Below are 19,533 nucleotides of genomic sequence, written 5' to 3' on the forward strand. Positions count from 1 at the left end.
TGCCCTTGCCCTCTGAGAAGGAGGGGCTCGGGCGGCATAACCCGGAAGTGCTTCTCCGTTCGGTGGTGGAGGAGGGAGGCCGCCGAGAGCGGGGCGGTGGAGGTGGCTTTTTTCTGCACTGTCTTCAGGATGCAGCGGTTGCTCTTTCCGCCCCTGAAAGCCTTCATGGGGAGCCCGTGTCTCCGGCTCCTGGTTCCTAGGGCGGCGCCTAGGGCACAGGTACTGCACCGCAGTGGACTTAGTCGCGGAATCGGACATGGGGCGAAAGAGTCAGGAGAAAAATAATAGATAACCCCACATCACATTGCAGTAGTTCCTTAGAATTCACGACGGATTTCTTTGTGCCCAGAGCCTCTGAGGTAGGATCCAAACCTGCCATATACTGGCTGTGTGATGCTAGCCAAGTTAAGAAACCTTTCTGTGCCTTAGTCTTCATCTGTAAAATGGGAATAGCAATACCTACTTCAGAAGTTGTGTTAGGATTAAATCTCATATACAGCAAGCGTCTGGCACATAATAAAAGTTCAGTCATTTTTACCTACCTATTTGATTTTTGCTAAAAGCCCGCAGGTAGTCGGGTAAGGAACCATAACCTGATTCTACAGAGAAGGAAACTGAGGCTTGAGTTGTTTAAAGTTAGGAAACAAAGCACGAATCTTTAGACTCGGGGACAGAGCCAGAAGAGAACTTGTATTCGCTCAACAATTAATTACTGAGTGGTTATTGTGTGTTAGGAACTGGGAAGGAAAAAGATAAGTACCAAAAGGCTCCTGCCCTGGAGGAAGGCACAGTTAATTCATTTGTCAAATCTCTATTAAGGTGTTGTTATGTAAGGGAACTGTGTTAGAAACGAAAGTGGCCAGAGAGAAAGCCAGACTGACCAGACACTGCTGTCCATAGCTTTGTGAGGGATGGAGACAAATGAACCTGAAGTACGTTGTGATGTGTGAAGGGCTGACATGGGGAAGGTACAGTGTGCTGTGGGAGTGACCTGTTGCAGACCCGGGAGAGTCTAGAAATATTTCCCAGAGGAGGTGACATCTAAACAGATCTATAGTAGAAATTCTCAATCAGGGGCAAGGAGCATCCCAGTCAGAGAGAAAGAAAATAATCCATATCTAGGTGTAGAGTTAAGTCTGGGGGAAGTATGCAGAGACTAGAAGGTTCATGTAGCTTGGGGATGGATTGGAGTGAGGCCAAACTAGAGATAGGAAAACCAGTTGTGGGGTGGATGAAGTAATCCAGATGGGAGATGATGGTCTACTAGGGCAGAAGCAGTGGAGATGTGGCCATACGGGGGACTCCACTCTAGGCAGAGTGGGATTGTATGTGAGAGCAGTGGACTGAGGCCTTTCCATGCGTCTCCAGTTATAATTTGTCTGTCTTGATCCTTAGTGTGGTTGCAGCTGTGGGATCAGGCGCCCCTTGAGGCCAGGGCAATACAGCACCATCTCTGAAGTAGCTTTGCAGTCTGGAAGGGGTACAGTGTCCCTTCCCTCAAAAGCTGCTGAGCGGGTGGTGGGCCGATGGCTCCTGGTCTGCAGTGGAACAGTGGCTGGAGCAGTTATTCTTGGTGGAGTGACTAGGTGAGTAATTCATCCGTAGCGAATCAGTGCTTCAGGTCATCAGTAGAAGCACAGGATGACCAGGGGGGAAGGGACCTTAGGAATTATCTAGTCTAGCTCCCTCATTTTATATAAGTAGAAATTGAGGCTTAAAGAAGGACACGTCTGGTGGCTTGCCTGCCATACAAAAGTTTAAAGTTTTATTATTGGGAGCCCTTTATAAAGCCTTTTTTAGGTCCTGTTTGCTATGCGTGATTTTCCCTCTACAAATAGTTAGCAAGTTTGTCTCAAAAATGTTTGTACAGTTTGTTTGTTTGAATTAAATCCACACAAGTATATCACAATTGACTTGTATGCCTCTTAGATCTCTTTAAATCTGTAAAGAAACTTTATAGATTTAGATTTTTCTCCCTCCCTCCCCCATTTTTTGTAGTTTTTTTTTTTTTTTTTCCTAATTAGGAAACCCAACTGATTTGTCCTGTGGAGTTTACCAGTCTGGATTTTGCTAACTGCATACTTGTGGTGGTGTCTAACATGTCCCATTATCCCCGGTATTTCCTGTAAACTGGTTGTCGCTTAATCAGACTCAGGTTGGTAACAGGGGGCCAAATACTTCACAGGTGATTACAACATTCATAAATATCTGGTGTCCATTAGAGATGCCAGTAGCCATTGGTGATCATTGCTTAGGTCCATGATTTCATTAGAGTTGCAAAACCATATTTTATTAGTTCAAGGCTAAAGAGAAACTGGCCCTCGTCAACAATTTAATTATCCTAAGATATAGTTTGTAGAAGAAAGGCAGGATAAATACTTGAATCTTTCTCTTTCTTTACCAACTTTGAAAATCATAAATTGGTTCCCAAACGTCCTCCAAAGGTGATCAGTAGGGAGTTTGGGTTTTTAAGTATTATGAACAGGTTTAACTGTATGTGATGTTTCAGTCCATTGCACTGATGATTTGCTCAGATTGTTCTATCTTCAGTCAATGGGAGCCTCTTCAAACTGGCTCCAGGGTCATTTTGATAGGATCCTAGTAACCTTTAATTCTTTACTTGTTGGATAAAATGTTCCAGGTTCATTTTATACATTTCCTGCCTCTGAGGTACCATTAGCCGTTGATTGTAGGAACCCTCACTCCTTTTGGCGAAAATACTGTCTGGTGTTAATACAGTATCTGTTCCTCAAATTCCCCCCATATTCCTTGTGCTCTTATTTCAAAATACCATATGTTATATAGGCTGCTGTGGGAAACTGCAACAAATGTAAGTTTTATTAGCTTAACTTTGCTGAAGAATCTAAACTATTTTATATCTGTAACAAATTTCTTTTCCTTGTGTAAATAATGTTGCTTATTCATTTAGGGCACGTTTCTTTGCTGTAAGGGTAGATTTTACCTGTTGAGGAATGCTAGTGAAAGAAAGAAGCAAAGAGTTCAATGAAAGGATCTAGAGAACAATAAAGAAATTTGTACGTGATGGCAGCTGTTTCTGGAGAAATTTTAAGCAGTAAGAAGAAAGCAAGGTGTCAGAAAAGGATACCATGAAATGATGTGTTTACCTTTAGAGGGGTTGAGTTCACATCCATTTGTTTCTATAAACATTTATGAAAGATCCAGCACTGTGTGTATGCGTGTGTGCACACGCACACACACACATCTTTCCTATCTTAAGGTTGACAGAGTCTGGCCTCTCAATGGTAGACTGGCATTTAATAAAGGAGATGAAGCCACCTACAAGTCAAGAGGAATGGGAAACAGAATTCCAAAAATATCAACAATTTCCGGAATTTAAAATGTAAGTATGGGGTGCCTGGGTGGCTTAGTCAGTGAAGTGTCTGCCTTCAGCTCAGGTCATGATCCTGCCTAGAGCCCCGGGATTGAGCCCCATATTGGGCTCCCTGCTCTTCAGGGGAATCTGCTGCTCCCTCTCCCTCTGCCTTCCCCCTCACACCCCCACTGATGTTTCTCTCTTACTCTCTCAAATAAATAAAATCTTAAAAAAAAAAAAAAGTAAGTATAATAGAAAAATCAGGTAAACATCCTACTAGGCCCTTCCAATCTTTTGCTTATTTAAACATTTCAGAATGATTAGATTCCAGTATTTCTTGATGCTTGCTTCACTTATGTTTAGTGAGCTCCGTACTCTAAACCTCCAATTCCAAAGTGATCCTGATGTCATTGATGAGGAAGAAGGCAGATCTTTCATTTCAAGCTTCAAGAACTGAGAATGCTTCTATATTCTGTCTGGAAATAAAAATCAGTTGAATGTTTCCTTTGTTTTTTGACTTCCTTTTTCACCCAGCTTAAATCATGATATGACATTGGCTGAATTCAAGTTCATCTGGTACATGGAGTACTCACACCGAATGTGGGGTCGCCTCGTGGGTCTCGCATATATCCTGCCTGCTGTCTACTTTTGGAGAAAGGGCTGGCTCAGTCGTGGCATGAAAGGACGTGTTCTTGCCCTTTGTGGGTTAGTCTGCTTCCAGGTAAGAAATTCAAGTTTGGGAAACCAGAGATGCTTTCAAGAGCTTCCTAGTTGGGATTGTTTTTAAGGAAGGAATCTGGGTCTGTATAACAAAATGGGAAAGAGGGTGAATTTTAGTGTTACAGGCCTGGCCCAACCCTCCCACTTAGTAGGGCAAGTTGACTACCTTATAGACAGTATGCTTTCCTTACCTTTCAATAGGGATAATAATAGGCCTACTGGTTAGGTTGTGTGACTATTAGATGAGATAGATCATGCATATAAAGTACTTTAGTGCCTGGAATTAGTAAGTCCTCAGTAAATATATATATATTTTTTTAATTTTTTTTTTCATTTATTCATGATAGACATAGAGAGAGAGAAAGGCAGAGACACAGGCAGAGGGAGAAGCAGGCTCCATGCCGGGAGCCTGACGCGGGACTCGATCCCAGGACTCCAGGATCGATCGTGCCCTGGGCCAAAGGCAGGCGCTAAACCGCCGAGCCACCCAGGGATCCCCAGTAAATATATTTTTGTGTCACAAGAGTTTCTTTGCTCTCGTGGCTCTCTTCCTGGGTTCTTGTTTCCTCCCCTTTTCTGACTTGTCTGCTAGATGAGGAATGGGATCCCTGTTCTAGAATGGTTAAGGAAGCAAATTTGAGGAGTCTCAAATTGAAGGGTTCGTGTGAGACTGAGAGTCAAGAAAAGGAATACGAGAGAAGGTACATGCGAGTATTTGGGTCATGATTATAGGCTCTCAGAGAGAGTCTTAGACTATCAAAGAAACGTCAGAATTTGATCAGGAAGATGCTAATTGGTTAATTAAACTCAGAAGTAGTAAGAATAAGAACCAATTAGAAGGAATTAAAGGGGGAAATGGAAGAGACAAAAGAGAGGTAATAGAAACATTAATAAATAATAATAACTAGGGGAGGGTTGGTGAAACAAAGTGAAAGTTTATTTTGGAATGGAAAAAAAAAACCCACTACAGACAGACTCCCAGGGAAGTAGCAACTTGAAGATGGCAAATAGGATTATGGAAAGAAGAAAGTGGGGCTGGTAAATCACGCTATATACTCCTTTGTCTTCCAGTATCCTTTGCAGATTAAATCAAGATAATTAGAACATCGGGGTAATCACTAAAGGGGCAAGACATGCCCCAAAATATTTTCTGAGGAGATGTATGTAGAAGAGGTGGGACGTGCTTCTGTTGACTTGGGAGGGTGGGGTTGAAAGAGCTGTATCTTACCTGATAGAAGTATAACTGACAGTTGTTTGGTTAATTAAAAAAATTAAAGCAAGGAATCAGAATAATACATACCTTGAACTTTTAAGCTTAAACTTGTACTTTTATTACTTCTTTTTTTTTTTTTTTTTTTTTTTTTAATGAAGAGCTAAGGCCTGTTCTTTGAGTTCTCTGATTGGAGTTTAACTTCAGATCTCTTGCATCCCTATAAACATTTCATTTCATTTTCCTTAAAGAGGGTAGAAACTTAGACATTTGCAAAGCAATCTGCCAGCAAAGCCTTAAAAATTTTTATGATTCCCCTCCACTGAAATCTTTTATAATTGTCTATTTGTACTAACTTGAGCAGTTATCGTTATCAAAGTGCTTCTAAAACATTCAATCTAGTTGTTTGTTTGTTTGTTTGTTTTTTGAGATTTTATTTATTTACTTGATAGAAAGAGCACAAGCAGGGAGAGCAGCAGAGGGAGAAGGAGAAGTAGACTCCCCACTCAGCAGGGATTCCCAATGTGGGGCTTGATCCCAGGACCCTGGGATCACAACCTAAGCTGAAGGCAGATTCTTACCCAGCTGAGCCGCCCAGCACCCCTCAATTTAGTTTTCATAGAAAAAACTTCCCTTTTATTATTAATTTCACTGGCTTACATAAGGTTAAATTATATCAAGTATTTTTAAGTTTCTGTGTACTTTTCTACGTTTGGCATATACTTCAATAAAATGGTAATCTAAGCAGTGGTTAAGCATTTATTGTGCTATCTGTGAAAATGTGGGTAGGGTGTGACTCCTGGGATACTGGGGATATGGGAAAGTATGGAAAAGGAGAGGGCAGGCAGGGGGTACTCCTGATGTACTCTTGATAACTGACAACTCACTTTCTCACATAGTGAAGTTGAATGGACAGATGCAGCCCTTTTTTTTTTGCCTCTTCTGTTTTTGCTCCCAGGGTCTGTTGGGATGGTATATGGTGAAAAGTGGATTAGAAGAAAAACCAGACTCCCATGACATCCCCCGGGTCAGTCAGTACCGCCTTGCCGCCCACCTGGGGTCAGCCCTTGTTCTCTATTGTGCCAGCTTGTGGACTGCGCTCTCACTGCTGCTCCCTCAGCACAAGGTAAAAGTTAGTCTGTATTGTTAGTGTATCTGCACAGATGCTGACAGGGTCAGAGAACAGAAATTTTGCTTCTAATGGGAAGTTATAAATCAAAATGCACGTATTCCCTTAGTAACATCTACCAATTTACCAGAAATTAGATATAGCTGAAGATGACAAACATTGACCTTTGAGACTCTGGAAAGCTTTGGAACTGCAAAGTAAAATGTGCCATTATTCTTTTGAGCTGGAGCAACTCATTCAAAGGCAAATTAGTACGGGAGCCAAATATTCTGTCAGTATTGCCTTTTGGGAAAAGTGAAAACACAAATTGTAGAAAAGGTGGGAAGGGGTGTAACAAGAAAGAGCTATCCCAGCTACTTCTGACCCTCAGGGGGATGGTGGCTGGCCAGGTGAGGAAGACCAGAATGAGAGCTGTTTCTGGACCTTTGATGGTATAAAAGAGCCATGGGGGTTGTTTGTTCTTTAGATGGGGACCTACCATTCATCAGGTCTGACAGGTCTGATCTTGTGATCGTAATGATCTTGCCTAAAAGTATTTTCCTGCATGTCAATTAAAGGAAAATAATGATTTTCCTAAAGATGAGTGTTATTTTAGGTTTGGAAGTCATGGTTGATCTGGATAACCTGTTGATGGAAAGAAGTTTGAGATGACAGTAGGACTTTTAAGTAGAATTATCCAGTAGGTACTTGGAACCAATAAGGAAAAGCATTGTGGACTTGGTAGTCATCTCCACAGGGAAGCCAGATGGGGTTGAAACATTGGTATAGTAGATCATCTACATCAGAATAATTTTTGTTCTCTTCACAAAGCCAAACTTCTCAAATGAATTGGCTACATGTTTAACTGTACTTGCTGAAAACCCACTCTTTCTTTTTATTCTTGTCATCTGGCACCCCTGTCCACCTGCATATCAATGCATTCACCCACATACCTACACATATAGCCACACACTCCTAAGCACTCTGTTGGAAATGGTACTCTGAAAGGTACCATTTCCTGTTTTCCTCCTTTTATTTATTTATATCCCATTAATTACAGGAAGGATTTGAGATGATAGTCAAACATATAGTACTATGCTGTCCAACACAATATCTACATGTGGCTATTTAAATTTTAATTAGGTTTAAATAAAATTAAGTTTGCCTTTAAAAAGTGATTATTAAAGTTTAAATAAAAGTAACTTTTTATTTTATTTAAATTTCGTGTGCTGTGGCCTCATTTTAGGTCCCCATTAGCCACACATTGACCAGTGCAGATAATAGAACATTTACATCATTACAGACAGTTCTGTTGGACAGCACTAGTAAACTGGTATCTTAGTAATGATGCCTCACTCTTCATATACTATAGACCATTTAAGGGCAGCACTCTGACTTAACTCCTTTGTATCCTTATGGTAATCTGCTTATAAAATTCTTAGTACATGTTTGTTGATTCACTGATTAGTATCAGAAATTGCTATAGTAAAAACCAAATTTTGATTTTACCAAAACTATAAATGCAAGAGTCTCTACTTTAGGGATTTTTTTTTTAAAGATTTACTTATTTGAGAGAGAGCGAGAGAGAGAGTGAGCAAGTGGTGCAGGCACACACACAGTGGGGAGGGGCAGAGGGAGAGAGTGAGTCTCAAGCAGCCTCCCTGCTCATGCTGGATCTCATGATCCTGAGATCAGGACCTGGGCTGAAACCAAGAGTTGGATGCTTAATAGACCACCCCCCCCCCCAGGCACCCCCTAGTTTAGGGATTTTACACAGTTTTGGTTCTGACTATATTTGCCAAACACGAAATATCACAAACAACTGAAAATCTAGTCCTATATCTTAAACCACATCATTTCAACCATGGTGAAGCATTTTTCCCTTGAACAATGCAAATCATTATTGAACAGATATGTATTGAGTAGTTACGTACAAAGCACTGGGCTAGGATTACTTCACCATGAAAGGCAGATGGCAGTTCCTCCCTTCACAAAACTTGTGGGATAGCAGGGAAGACAAATAGTACATGTATAAATGTAGTACAATATGATGCATGTTAGAACAGAATATCTGCTGGGAGTGTTTAACCTATTTAGGAGTCAGAAAAGATCGGACCTGAGATTGTCACTGGCTTTGGCCTTTGAGATCTTGGCTGCCTCCCTTAGTTTCTACAGTACAGAAAACCTGAATGGTTTTCTTTTCTTTAGTTGCCTGAAACTCGTCAGCTCCTGTGGTTGAGACGATGCGCTCATGGAACAGCAGGCCTGGTGTTTCTTACTGCTCTCTCAGGTAGGACTCTTCTCATCCAGCATGCTCTATTTTTGTCCCACCCTCGTGGGGGGTGGGGGGTTTAGGGGTGGGGAGGGGCCTCTTGCTGAATGCTTTGTCCTTTTCACACCTGCCTCTCATACTCCCTATCTTCACCCTCTGTTTTCTAGTCCTTCCTCACTTCCAAAAACCCTGCTTTCCAGTCAGTTGAACAAAAACATTGAGGATTTATCTGGATCCAGACTGCCTAGGTCGAATCCTGGCTTTACCATCTAAGAACTCTCTGACCTTGGGCAAGCTATATAACCTCTCTGGGCCTCAATGACTTCATTTGTAAAAGTATGGTAAAAGTATGAGTGATACATGTGAAGTGCTTAGAATGGTACCTGGCATGTAGCAAAGGCTAGATGCCAGTGTTAGCTGTTACTATTCTGTAACCATTGCCTGTTTGCTACTATTCTGTAACCATTATTGTTACTGTTATTACATTATATCAAAGTGGATCAGAGAAAAATCCTTTTCTCAAAGATGGTCTAAGACTAGTTCATTGGGGCAAAGAGACTTTTTCATTCTTTAAACCACACCTCTACCCTATCACTGTCCAGTACATTAATCCTAGCCTCATGTGACTATTAAACTTAAATTAATTAAAACTAAGTAAAATTTGGGATCCCTGGGTGGTGCAGCGGTTTAGCGCCTGCCTTTGGCCCAGGGCGCGATCCTGGAGACCCAGGATCGAATCCCACGTCGGGCTCCCGGTGCATGGAGCCTGCTTCTCCCTCTGCCTGTGTCTCTGCCTCTCTCTCTCTCTGTGTGTGTGACTATCATAAATAAATTTTTAAAAAATTAAAAAAAAAATAAAACTAAGTAAAATTTAAAATTTCATTCCTTAGTCACACTAGCCACAAGTGCTCAATAGACACATGTTACTAGCAGCTATCGCATTGGCTGTCAGATACAGCCATCACAAATTTCCACAGAATATTTCCATCACAAATATCTGTTGAGTGGCACTGCTCTAAAGAAAACCATCAAACCAGTGATTCACATCCCCTCTTTTTTGGTGGAAGAACATGAATTTTGACTTTATAAATGCTATTTATAAAAACAAGGAATGTGATCTAAATATCTCTGAGTCATCTTTGATCATAAATAATGAATTAGTCATCCATTAATTCATGGATACTTTATGTGTTTATCCAGGATTTAGTTTATACATTTTTTCACTTTTGTGTTCACTCAACAAACATTTTTTTGAGCACTTGGGGAAGACAGATAATAAACAATGAAAACATATGGCAGATGGTGTTCAGTACTGTGAAAAAATAAAGCAGGATAAGGAGATAGAGGTGAGTTTGAGGAAGTGCTGTCTTAACATAGGATCATTGGGGAGATCTCTTTGATAAGGTGACTTTGAGTGGAGACCTGAGGAAATGAAGGAGTAAATTATGCAGATATCTGGGGGAAGAGCATTTCCAGGATAGATCGAGTTCATTGTGGGATAGGGAGGGTATCAAAGTCACTTAAGGCAGTGTTTCCATCCAATATGCCTTGTTCTAGAGCTTCTAGTTCACTCCTTTACGAGAGACGTGCCAGGATCTTGGGGTGGGAGAAGGTGAGGATGCAGTTGTGTTGTTTTTTTTTTTTTTAAGTTCCCATGGTGATGATGATGTATATTCTCTGTTTGAGAACTCCTTCTGTAGACTATTACATTTGTCTAACTCTGACTATTCCATTTGTCTAACTCTGGGATATTAGACTTTTTCTATGTCAGAACTAGTATTTGATCTCTTTATTTCACTTTAATAAATGCCATTTACCTTGGAATATAGGGGCTTTTGTGGCAGGGCTGGATGCTGGACTTGTTTACAACTCTTTCCCGAAGATGGGAGAATCTTGGATCCCAGAGGATCTTTTTACCTTCTCCCCCATCCTGAGGAATGTTTTTGAGAATCCCACCATGGTGCAGTTTGATCACCGGATTCTGGTAAGTCTGGCTGGTGGTTACTGGTTGCTGAGCCCAGGGAGCCTCTCACAGGCTTTGGGGTGTCTGAAGCACTGATGGCAGTACTAGAGAGGGTAGAGTAGAGTGGGCATTAGATTTCCTTTTCTTTTTAAAAGAAATTTAGCACCAGTTCTCTGATGTGATGTTTTGTCCTAATTACCCACACCCGTTCCAGCCATATTCTGGCTTTCAGGAACTGCCATCTTCTTGAAGTTCAAATATGCCTTCAATCGTGTAGCAAAGGATAACTTCCTTGTGTCCTACACACACATAAGAGAGTCATTTTAGTGGAAATGAGGCTGAGTAGAGAGGAGGGCAAAGACAGTGGTTGCTGAAGCAAAACCCCAGGCAGCTAAGAGCATCATAAATATTTATTATCTTCTCTAAGCTGATATTTATTAAGGGCCTGCTGTGGGTCATGTTAAGATTGGCCTGGTAGCCTGGGCATGATAAGTTGGATCAGGGAAAGACTGGCAGCAAGGGGGCAGCAGGAAGCAAAGGTGTTGTTGTAGTAATGCAGGTGATAGTGAGAGGGCTCTAGGCTGCATAGGCGAGTGAGACTTGAAGAGAATGGTGGACCACAGAGATACTCTAAGTAGTAGAAGATCGGCTGTAGGAATGAAGGTGAGGATCCCAAAGTTTGTTCTGTGGCATGTTTAAAACACACCCAAGAGGGACGCCTGGGTGGCTTAGTGGTTAAGCGTCTGCCTTTGGTTCAGTGTGTGATCCCGGAGTCCGGGATAGAGTCCCACATCAGGCTCCCTGCATGGAGCCTGCTTCTCCCTCTGCCTGTGTCTCTGCCTCTCATTCTCTCTCTCTCTCTCTCTCTCTCTCTCTCTCTCTCTCTCTCCCTCTCATGAATAAATAAATAAATAAATCTAAGAAAACACACACACACACACACACACACACACACACACACACACACCCAGGAATGGGACTTTTGCAATGAGTATTGTGCTGGAGATGGAGGATGCCATCAGATTGAAGTGTGTTGGGTGTGAGATGGACCAAAGAGAGAGGTCCAGAGGACTCAGATCCCCAAAGGTAGCACTGGGGCTTGGTCCAGTTACCTTAAAAGCTGAGGAAGTGCTGTCGTACATAGCACTGATTCTCCTTGAGATCATGGAAGCAGGGAGGAGATCCTGTTGCCAGTGGGGAGAAATGAAAATGAGACTTTAGGTTGTTTTTAGCACTAGCGGCCAGCACCACTACATCCTCTACTCACAGCCCAGGAAAATAACCCTCATGTGCTGGGCTTAGCCCTGCTTTTAAAATATAGGATTAGAGAGGAGATAAAATTAGGCCTTAGGATGCAAAGAGTGATTTTAAAAAGTAAGGGTAGGCACCCATGTGAGGAGAGAGTGAGAGTGTGTGGAGTGATAGGTGCAGAAGCTGCAGGTCAAGCCTTGGAGAACATGAGTGTTTAAGTGGGAAGCAGAAGATTGTGGAGGAGATTGAGGAGTAATCATAGGAAGAGCCACAGATGGTTCTCTGTGCCTGGGACAAGAAACCTTAGTGGTTACTCACTGGTTCTGGAGGAGAGATGTGAAGATGAGCAGAAACCAGGAGGGTGAAACATTTCTTCCTGGCACTTGATGAAATGCCTTCCTCCCTGCAGGGAATCACTTCAGTTACAGCCGTGACAGCACTCTACTTCTTCTCCCGGAGAATTCCCCTTCCTCGAAGGACCAGGGTGGCAGCAGCCACTCTGCTAGCTTTGGCATATACACAGGTATAAACCCCTTCTTTTTGGTCTGAGGGTGTCTCCAAAACTAAGTTTAAAAAAGAAAGGTGACAGGCTAGGGGAAAATATTTTCAATATTTATAATATTGATTATCTCTTTATATAAATAAATTTTATTATTTGATTTATTTAAGATTTTCTCTTAGTATGAATTAATAATCAGAAAATAAAATGAGGCTATCAATATACACAGTTCTCACCAGAGGAACAATGAAAGGAAAAGGTCTTTAACCTCACTTATTATCAAAGAGAAGCAGATTAAAATAGTGCATGTCATTTTGTGCCTGTCAGATTGGGGGGAGAATTTTTTTTAGAAGATAAGCAGGTATTGGCATGGGCATAGGAAAATGGTGAGAGCATGAGTTGGTATAGTTTTTTCAGAGGGCAGTTTGGCAATAGCTTTTAAAATGTTAAATGTAGGGGCACCTGGGTGGCTCAGTTGGTTAAGCATCTGCCTTCACTCAGGTCATGATCCCTGGGTCCTGGGATGGAGCCCCAGGTCGGGCTCCCTGCTTAGCAGGGAGTTTGCTTCTCCTTCTCCCTCTGCCTGCCACTCCCCCTGCTTGTGTTCTTTCTGTCAGATAAATAAATAAAATCTAAATAAAATAAAATGTTAAGTATATAATCCTTTGGTTCAGCAAGTTAACTTCTTAGTGCCTGCCCTAGAAGTAGTTTAATGTACAAGGAGCTGTGTACAAAGTAATCTGTGGCAGAATTGCCGTGATAGTAAAACAAGAAAACTGGAAACAACCTAAATAAACAACTATGGTACACCCATACTGTGTAATACTGTGTAGCAGTTTGAAATAATAAGATCTCAAGACATAAATGAAATGGAAAAAAAGCAAGTGACAGAACAATCCCATTTTTAAAAAATACAAACATATGATCTGCTAACATACATACAAAAGTACAAGTGTATAGAAACTGGTAACTATCTTTGGGGAGGGGAGCTGGGCTAGGAGGAAGGAGAATTAAGGAAAATTTCAGGTTTATCTATTTTGTTTGAATTTCCTCTGTTGTGAGTATGTTTACTTGTGGGAATTTTAAAATAATACTTTTTAGGGTTTTGCTAGGACTGCGTGGAGGTTATGTGTCTGATTGTTCGTGCTCAGTCATTTATGTTTAGAATTTGTGGTTCCTACCTTTTCTTTTTTCTTTTTTTCCTTTTTTTTTTTAACTGCATTCTTTTCCTTTCTAACAGGTGGGCTTAGGTATTAGCACTTTGCTGATGTACGTTCCGACTCCTTTGGCTGCCACTCACCAGTCGGGCTCCCTGGCTCTGCTCAGTGTTGCCCTTTGGCTCATGAATGAACTCCGAAGAGTCCCAAAATAATTCTCAGAAGATCAGCTTCCTAGGACCCAAAGTGCTCATCAGAGAGCACAAGAACTTGAAGTTTTCTAATAGGATGACTTTGGCATACCATGGGGTTTCCAAATTGGTCAAGTTATTTAAAATTCTTTGTTTTTGACAAAGTCGCTGGATCAAGAGTGTCATTAAGTATGTTTAAAGAGTCCTTTTCTAAATATTTATAAATTTAGTTTTCTTTTTGAAAATCATGTTTAATGTAGAGAAAGAAACGTCTGCTTTTGCTTAGTAGGCTGTCTCAGATTTCTTTTTTTTTTTTTTTAATATTTATGTATTTATTCATGAGAGACATGCAGAGAGAGAGAGAGAGGCAGAGACATAGGCAGAGGGAGAAGCAGGCTCCCTCACAGAGGGCCCGATGCAGGGCTCGATCCCAGATCCCGGGATCACAACCTGAGCCAAAGGCAGGTGCCTAACCACTGAGAAACCCAGGTGTCCCTGTCTCAGATTTCTTAATGTTGGCAAGCTCTTGATACTCTACATTCATGATCTCTTGTCTCCTTGACCTCCTGAGTCCTGAATTATGCCTAAGTAGAAATTCTTTATGATCTCAACTCCACTTCCATCAGGTGAAGATTCAAAGGGAAGGACTAGCACACCCTGAGGCAGCCAGAGAGCTTTCAGTGAAAAATAGTGTCTTCTGGTATCAATTTTCAAAATGAGGAAAGGGTAGAGTTTGACAAGCTTAATGTCTATATGTAGCACAATGTCTTATAAGTACTTAGAAAAGGAGATAATCACTGGTAACCCACTTGGATTCATCAGGCACTGACCTAGTTCTTCTTTTGATTGTGCTGTTCATCACTAGGTCAGATGAATGGAAGGGAATCAGTTCCTGAAAGGGTTTCCTAAAAGCCTCCTGGATAATTAAAGTATGGCCTTGATGGTATATGTAGTGCATGGACATCTATTCAGATACATTAAAAAAAAAATTTGTTTAATGAATTGTTGTAATTTTGGTCTCTGTGGATATTTCACAAGGCTCTTATTCAACTTAATTTTTTAAATTGGTGATTTGGATGAAGGCATCACAAAGATCAGATTTGAGGATAGAACAACCCAACATTTCTAATATAATATAGATGATAGTCACAACTCAGTGGTTCCAGAGTGGCACCATCAAGATGAAATTAAACATATTTTAAATATAACATCCTTGGGCAGCCTGGGTGGCTCAGCAGTTTAGCGCCGCCTTCATCCCAGGCCCTGATCCTGGAGTCCCGGGATTGGGTCCTGCATTGGGCTTCCTGCATGGAGCCTGCTTCTCCCTCTGCCTCTCCCTCTTTCTCTCTGTGTCTCTCATGAATAAATAAATAAAATCTTTTTTTTTTTTTTTAATAAATAAAATCTTAAAAAAATATATAACATCCTCATTTTAATTAAATAGGTTGTATAAATTTGAGGTGGAGAAAGCTGGCATCATTACCATTTCATATTTAAAAAGACAGGGATTTCAGTTGGCCACAGGCTCAACACACACCAACAGTGTGATGACACTGATAAAAAAATTAGTGGTGTTTCAGATTTCATCAATAGAAGTGTCACAGCCACACTCAGAATACTTCAGTGTAAGTGCTGTGTTTCACCATGGGTACCACATTTAAGGAGGATATTGAGCACTAAGTACATATCCAGAGGAAGGGATATCAGGATGGGGGGGAGTCCTCACCCCACACCCCACAGGGAGTACTTGAAGGAACTAGGGAGAACATTTGGAGAGAGCAAGATTGCTGCCCTTCAGAAGTTGAAGCCCTCTCATGCAGAAGGAATGAGCTTATGCTGCAGAGTTGGGAGCAATGGGTAAAAAGAAATGCAGAAAGCTAGTATTTAGTTTTGTAGAAGGCAAGAGTTGGAGCAAAACAAATGCCTACTAGAGAATGGCTGGTGAAGACAGTGGCAAAATGGAGAGCAGGGGCCCCAGCTAAGGGCTTACACCATTGCTGAGCTCTGGCCTGTTGCTCAGATTGGATTTATGTAGGTCCAGAGTTGTCAGATTGGATTTATTAAAGAAACAAAACATCTAGATTTTTATGTGAAAGCTCTCAAAGGTTGGCAGATTTCAGGTTTTTTAGAACATGATGCAGGCTGAACACATCTGGAAGCCATAAATGGCCTAAGGTTCGCCCATTTACAATCTGAGTTAGATGATCTTGTTCCTTTTCAACTCCAATATTCTGTGAGTTTCATTGTGACCTACAGTTACTTTGCTCAAGTGGTTCTTAGCAAAACAAAAGAAATAGTTTGTCTTTGATTAAAAAAAAAAAAAAAATCCTGACCCTGGGGCTTATGCTATTGTTATTAATAGTTTCTAACTTTTTTCACCTTAGAATTTTAAAAAATCTTAAGCCCCAAGGTTCACCCAAGACCAATTAAATCATGATCTCTGGAAGCAGTAGTGGTAATATTTTAAGTACCCTATATCATTTCAGTGTGCAGACAATTGGGCACCACTGGCCTAGGACCTGACAGCCTAGTCACCTTAGAAAGTTTTGACCAGCTTATTCCCATCCCCTCTGAATTTCTAGCCAACCCCATCTCATTTAATCTGAACTTATGTGTTCACCGTAATCACCTCTTCTAGATAGAATTCTTTAAAGAAAGTAAACTGGTCACTGGGGTAGGTTCCTATTGATCATCTCATGATCCCTAAACTGAGGTGGTCTTGGTTAATAATTGAGCCAGCAGAGGGCAGTCTGACCCAACCCCAAAAGCCATTATGCTTGTGCCTTACAGTTCCCTCCAACAAAGTAGCAAAGAATAAGTTCAAGTTCCAGATGTTTTATTTCATTTTTCTTTTATTACAGATGAATTCAAGTTTGGAAAAACAGATTCTGGTTGCATTTAGCTATGTAACCCTTGTGCCTCCCTATGAGTTCTTGGTGAATGGAGGTTATCTGAATTATTTTTATGTTTGCATTATTCCCAGCTTCAGACATATACCAAATATTGCATGAATGAATGGAAAATTGACAATTACAGACGAGTCCCAGACACTTCCTTCAAAATAAGTCATCATACCTAGAAAATCAAGTGAATTCCCTTAATATTTTTAAAATATCTAAATATTAATATTCCCTTAATATTCCTTAATATTTTTAAAAGCCTGTCCATAATTCTGTCAGTTGTTTTTAGATCAAAGGAAATTAAAACACCTGGCTTTGTTATCAATCCAGAATTTTTTGTCTTTAATTTACATTAACAGATGTCCATGGTAGAAGAGGTAATGATTAGCTACTGCCTAAAGTGATGATTATGACATTAGGATAACCAGTTGATTTGTAGCACTTTCCAGTTCTGGAATGATTGGTGGGTTATGTATCGGCAGGTGTAACACATATACCCATGTCCCTGCCTAGGGGACAATGTATCTCTCTCTAATATGCATTACACTTTTTTTCAACACTGATTTAAAAGTTTTTTTTTTTTTTAATTTTTATTTATTTATGATAGTCACAGAGAGAGAGAGAGAGAGAGGCAGAGACACAGGCAGAGGGAGAAGCAGGCTCCATGCACCGGGAGCCCGACGTGGGATTCGATCCTGGGTCTCCAGGATCGCGCCCTGGGCCAAAGGCAGGCGCCAAACCGCTGCGCCACCCAGGGATCCCTGATTTAACAGTATTTAACAATTTAAGAACTGTTGAGTGAAATGAAATAGTTTAATTTTAAAAAACATACAGTCTTAGCATTTCCCAAAAGTGATGCAATATAGGTAACCTTTGGTTTTTTAAAGCAAGAAGGGAGTGTCTGGCTGTGGGTCTTAATAGAAAGATGCCATTCAACACTGTGGAGTTCATTGTTAAAGACAGAAGTAATGGAGGAGACAAGGCATACACTTCAGGGCTTCAACAAAAGGGGAACTGTGGAATGAGAATTTCAAATACAACATAGTGACAGCATTACCAAAAATAAAGGTATTTGTCTTGGATCCTTGCTCACAGAGAGAGTCGTGAAGCTCATCAGGTGTAGAGCCTTCCCCAGTAGCAGTCTGAAAAGGCCAGACTTGGGCAAGTCCTCTGCAGAAGGGGCTCCTGAGGAGAGCACCAGGTCTACCTTAATACCGGAGAAGCAGCGTGGGAGGCTGCCAGTGGGGCTGTGAGTGGCAGCACTGCTTAAAAAGGAAAGGCTCAGAAGCAGACGTGTCCTCAGGCTCGCCTGCAGTCATACATGCGTGGCTATAAACATCCTGTGATTCAGAAATTTGTTTGAACTTTGGTTTTTATAGAAATGGCAGGCCATGATTGAATACACTTTAAAAGTAAAAAGCCCTTACAGTATGAGTAATGACTCAATTTTACAAATAAAAGGATTTTCATAATGCTCAGACTTCCAGAGAAAACGGTCAACAGATGTTGACCTCCTCTGTCCCTCTAATGATGGTACTAACAAACTGGAAATAATGAATTAGAGTAAAAGGGAAATATGTAATAATACAAGGGAAGTCTATTAGTACATAATAAAAGAGTCCTTTTTTTTTAACAAGTATTTTTTGTTCACACCAACCAAATCCTTTCAAGTTTGATGGAGTGTATGACCCTAGTGGCAGGACTCTGAAACTAAGCATGACCTAAAAGGCTGCCATGGGAGAATCTGAAGTATCTCTTGCTACTTCTACTTTAATTTTTTATCTCAAATGAAGTTCCATCACATAACAGCACACAGGGCAATTAGATACTAGTTCTGAATTAGTATGAAAAGTTTAAAGACAGCAAAAACAAACAGCATTTTATTCTGTAAGGGAGTGTCTGAGAACTGCCCGAGAATTATGGCCAAGTTCATTAATGAGGTAGATCTAATAGGTATTTATACCTTAAATAATTTCAATTATAACTATCAAATGAATTGCTTAGATGCTGCAGTTAAGAAAATCGTACAAAACAAATTGTTTAAAAGAAACATCTAGAATTTAAAAGTATTAAAAGAAATATAGAAGGTAGAATAGATGTACTAACAACTTGGTGCTATTTCTGACAAAGTATTTCTTTTATAGTTTATTCCTAAATGTGAGCAAAGCAATCACAAATGAGTATCAGAAGCAGTTACAAAAATTGGGCATGGTTACTTGTAGTCAGTTCTATTATAAAGAATAGATTCTATTGAAATACATAATCTTGCAGGAAGATTCTGTCAATGAGATTTTGTTGCAGCTGTCAAAGGTATGTATTTATAGTTTAGAGAACAGAGGAAATGGAATCCTAGAGGCCACTCACTGTGACTTTGCACATATTAATTACCACTGCTCTCAGCCTCGATTTCATCATCCATGAAACCAAGGAGGTTAACAGAAGACAGACCTCTAACATCCCAGCTGTAAAAATCTCTTCTGAAATTTATGTATTAATGATTGCTATTGGAAACTCCATTCCCATCAACCTTAATGTCAGGGACAATGAATAAAGTAGGAGATGACCACCGGCTCTCCTTTGGGCAACCTGGTCTTTTGAACCAAAGACCAAAATCCTCTTCCTGAATCTATCACTTTCCTATTGTTCTCTCACCATTAGTTCTTCAGGCCAATGGTTCTCCCTTTGGAACTAGGTCAGAGCATCTTATCCAGCCACCTTGTTTTGCAAATGAGAAATGCACCAGAGAGGGCAAGTGACCTGCCTGGAGTACCAGAGCTAGTCAATGACATAGCCAGGACGAGAATCCAAGTCTGCTGTTTGTGACACCAGTGTTCTTTCCCCTATATCATACCACCCACTTGTCTCACTCCTGACAGAAAGCAAAACAAAAGCATGGGAAAAGGATTAGAAAGAGCCATCTATTTAGAT

The 19,533-nt window shown here is 40.7% G+C and overlaps 1 protein-coding gene across 1 annotated transcript; it reads left to right on the plus strand.

The window, feature by feature from the left end:
• Positions 1 to 41: 41 nt before the first annotated feature.
• Positions 42 to 14,716, plus strand: LOC121484660 (cytochrome c oxidase assembly protein COX15 homolog). Its single transcript, XM_041744144.1, has 9 exons — positions 42 to 219; positions 1,396 to 1,586; positions 3,239 to 3,361; positions 3,869 to 4,055; positions 6,223 to 6,390; positions 8,581 to 8,662; positions 10,474 to 10,628; positions 12,268 to 12,381; positions 13,598 to 14,716. The coding sequence occupies exons 1-9, from the start codon at positions 130 to 132 to the stop codon at positions 13,727 to 13,729; spliced, it is 1,242 nt and encodes a 413-aa protein (XP_041600078.1). The 5' UTR covers positions 42 to 129; the 3' UTR covers positions 13,730 to 14,716.
• Positions 14,717 to 19,533: the final 4,817 nt, after the last annotated feature.

The sequence above is a fragment of the Vulpes lagopus genome, chromosome 2, assembly GCF_018345385.1.
Source record: "Vulpes lagopus strain Blue_001 chromosome 2, ASM1834538v1, whole genome shotgun sequence".
Classification (NCBI taxonomy): Eukaryota; Metazoa; Chordata; class Mammalia; order Carnivora; family Canidae; genus Vulpes; species Vulpes lagopus.

Bases quoted from the DNA above. Each gene is read 5' to 3' on its own strand.
- LOC121484660 (XM_041744144.1), top strand. From the start codon at position 130: ATGCAGCGGTTGCTCTTTCCGCCCCTGAAAGCCTTCATGGGGAGCCCG. The intron at 1,587-3,238 runs GTGAGTAATTCA...TCCTATCTTAAG, and splicing joins ATTCTTGGTGGAGTGACTAG to GTTGACAGAGTCTGGCCTCT. The intron at 10,629-12,267 runs GTAAGTCTGGCT...TCCTCCCTGCAG, and splicing joins AGTTTGATCACCGGATTCTG to GGAATCACTTCAGTTACAGC.